The sequence below is a fragment of the Eutrema salsugineum genome, unplaced genomic scaffold (genome assembly GCF_000478725.1).
Source record: "Eutrema salsugineum unplaced genomic scaffold, Eutsalg1_0 scaffold_15, whole genome shotgun sequence".
In the NCBI taxonomy this organism is placed as follows: domain Eukaryota; kingdom Viridiplantae; phylum Streptophyta; class Magnoliopsida; order Brassicales; family Brassicaceae; genus Eutrema; species Eutrema salsugineum.
In genome coordinates this window covers 7,473,984-7,477,308 of record NW_006256867.1, presented here as the reverse complement: position 1 = coordinate 7,477,308, position 3,325 = coordinate 7,473,984, and the positions used below count along the sequence as shown (strand labels likewise).

At 41.1% G+C, this 3,325-nt stretch overlaps 1 protein-coding gene across 1 annotated transcript; it reads right to left on the bottom strand.

The window, feature by feature from the left end:
* Positions 1 to 433: 433 nt before the first annotated feature.
* Positions 434 to 1,453, bottom strand: LOC112088121. Its single transcript, XM_024158277.1, has 2 exons — positions 1,153 to 1,453; positions 434 to 1,104 (listed from the first exon to the last, which is right to left on the bottom strand). Exons 1-2 carry the CDS (start codon positions 1,451 to 1,453, stop codon positions 434 to 436), a joined length of 972 nt encoding a protein of 323 aa, XP_024014045.1.
* Between the last annotated feature and the right edge of the window lie 1,872 nt (positions 1,454 to 3,325).

Here is a 3,325-nt window from a genome sequence, read left to right as displayed (position 1 = left end):
AGTAAAGAGAGCAAAATGAGTCGGTCAGACGGTGCAACGAGTTTCTAAAAAAGTACTTAATTAGTTTTGTCGTTTCCCATTTGATTTTTTGGGTCGCGTTTATTCCTCAAACACTGTTTTCCATTATTGCGGTTTTCAAAAACGTAATGACTTGATTTTTGAAAAAACCGTTTATTTGTGCTGTCCTGTCCTACAATTTCATTTCAAAGGCACGATCATTGTCCGTTTTATAGATAATGTTTTCTTTCTCATAACCATATCTTTGATAATTATTTTGATCTAGAACCATGTCTTTGTAAATTATTTTGATCCCCTAAATAAGAAAAATCCTAAACCCTACATCGTAAACCCTAAGCCCTAAACCCTAAACCCTAAACATACGCCGTAATGTGCATACACCTATATTTATATGCGTACACCATATAATGTAAAATTATACATAAGCCATAATGCGCACCTCAGCTGGGATACGAATGTCGTCAGGGTCGGGCACTGGTAGGATTTTGCCACTAACTGTTGCACTCCAAATTGATTTCTTAAGAATTGGATCAACCAAATTGCTGTACTCCACTTGACGAAGCCTAGCCGCGGCCATTGCATGTCGGCAAGGGTATTTCAATGTCTGAAACTCTAGACATGAGCATGTTTTGTTTAGGAGATCAACATGCCGCCGTACACCTAACTCAGAACTGACTTCAACCTCCCACAAAGAAATGCCTTGAACCGATAGTGCAGCAGATTTTTCAAGCTGCAGGTTCATTAACTTGTCAACTTCTTCTGGAACGTCACCATCCATCTTTTGAATTTTCTCTCTTCTGCATTCAAGCCACCTACTTAACATTCGCCTGATAAATTCTAGCATTGCAACGATTGGACTGTCTCTTGCTGCAAATAGTGCATTGTTCAGAGACTCCGCAATGTTACTGGAGGTCATATTATACCTCTTACCAGTAAAGTGTGATCTAGTCCAGAGCGCAAGAGGGATTTTTTCCATGTACTCCCAACAACGATAATCAACATCCTTCAGCCTTGCGTATAGTTTCTTGAAATTAGAAACTGTGAACGCTTCTCCAGACTTTCCGACCAATCCTTTCTGACCGGAACCTTTGTATTTACCGTGAACATTTCTCTAGATATGGACAAGACATGCACCGTGGTGTGACTGTGGATACCATTTCTTTTTAGCTTTGGCAATTCCACCGTGCCTATCCGAGATAATAGTAAGATCAGAGGAATCTGGAATAATGTCTACCAACTTCTCAAAGAACCACCTCCATGTCTGGTCAGACTCTGCATCGACAACGGCGAACGCTATTGGAAAAACCTGGTAATTAGAATCTTGTCTACTTGCCGTTAATAGACAACCCTTATACTTACCAGTCAGGTGAGTCCCATCAACAACAACTACCGGTTTCAAATGTTTCCATCCAGATATACACGCAGCCAATGCCATAAATACGGACTTAAACCTGTTCATACATTTTCCATCTATTTCATCTCTCTCGGTTGACAATGCGTTATGGTGCCGGGGTTAGCATACTTGAGCACATGGAGGTAAATCGGTAATAATTTGAAAGAATTCTCCTCTGTTCCGTGAGCAGAGTATATAGCCAGCTCCTTAGCTTTCCAGCATTTCCAGTACGAGGCTGTAATATTATATTCGGAGAGAACAATCACAGGTAGCTCACTCGCACGTGGACCAACTATTGCATTTTCGTACTTAGACTTCAGTAGAGCCGCCATGACTTTAGAAGTCGCATGCTTAGAAAATTTCTTTCTTGTATCCAGGTGGCATGTATGCTTCAAGCACGCCTTTCTCACCTCATACAACGCAGAGTCGCCAACTTGACACCTCAACACCCTCCAATCACATATCTTTGCTGGACATTCAGTGACTGTGTACTTCTTCGCATGCTTTTTGAATTCGAACGTCACTACATTCTTCAGCGCATTGATGGCCAACATGATTTTAAAGTGTTCCTTGTTCCTGAACTTTTTCCCAACCCATATCTCTCCATCTTCATTTGACAAATCAAGTTCATCGAAATCCCGTTCCATATCATCAGAGACTGGTGCCACATCCGGAAATCCATATAGGTCTGTACGTTTAATCGCTTTCTTCAGATCTGCACCGCCATTCTGACGCCCCCAAACGACATCACCTGTCGGAGTCTCCACAAAATCATCATCATCTCCATGGGGAGCCAGAACCTTCTCACATACAGTCCTCTTTCTTCCAGGAAAATGAATAGGACTCTCCGTTAAGACAATGGAGTAGTCCATATGGTTTGAATCACTCGGCTCACTTCCGCGACTACGTCCACAACCCCCTGAACTACCAGAGTCATCCTTATCCTCTTCAAATCCAGGTTTAGAATGGAAACCCTTACCATCTGCTAGTACGTAATCATTCCACCAGTCAAAATTATAATCCGGATCATAATCATCATCAGAGCCGTATGCGTCATCGTCAACATCATCAGCTTCCTTCTCTTCCGAATCTCTCGCCTCATCTGATTCCTGGGACATTTTTAATTCCAACACAGGGTGGTCAACAGAGATAGCGTGATTTGGAACATCAGGTTTTACATTAACGGAGGTGTTAGTGGTGGCCTTAGCCTCTACTTTCTCTGATTCCTGGGACATTTTTAATCCCAACGCAGGATGGATAACAGAGACAGCTTCAGGTTGTACACCTTTGGAGGTGTTCATTGCGGCCTCTGCCTCTACTTTCACGGCATGTGCTATCAGCAAACAATCATCGATATCTTCATCATCTGCTTCATCATCGGGTTGACTAGACTCTGCCGAAGAAGAGGCTATGAAGTTTGTTGTCCCTAAGGACTTTCGCCGTTCCCTAGTAATTTGAACTTCAAGACTTTCCTTCCGTTTCAATCTCACCATTTTACCATTTACTGACTCATTGAATGTGACAAATAAATTCATAGACTTATCAGACTTATGCAGCGAAAGGAAGAATTTGTACTTTCGAGGAGTAACTATCACACATGGATGAGAATGAACGCATCCACTGCAAATCGCGAACACCATATCTAAAAAACTACTGGCAAATAGCGAACACCAGAACGAAAAAATTCGAAAATAACAATGACAAATCTATGGGTGTACAATAATAGGATTAAGTAACTAACCGTTGTTGTTGTCCTCTTGATCATCACATAATTTCTCCTTCAATTTCAACATCTTCTGGAAAGGGAAACTAAGGTTTCTAATTTGGTTAGGGTACTTTATTTCTTATTTTAACCAATTTATCTTCATTATCTCTAATTAACAATTTTTCTCGCCAAAAATAAAAGAGAATGGG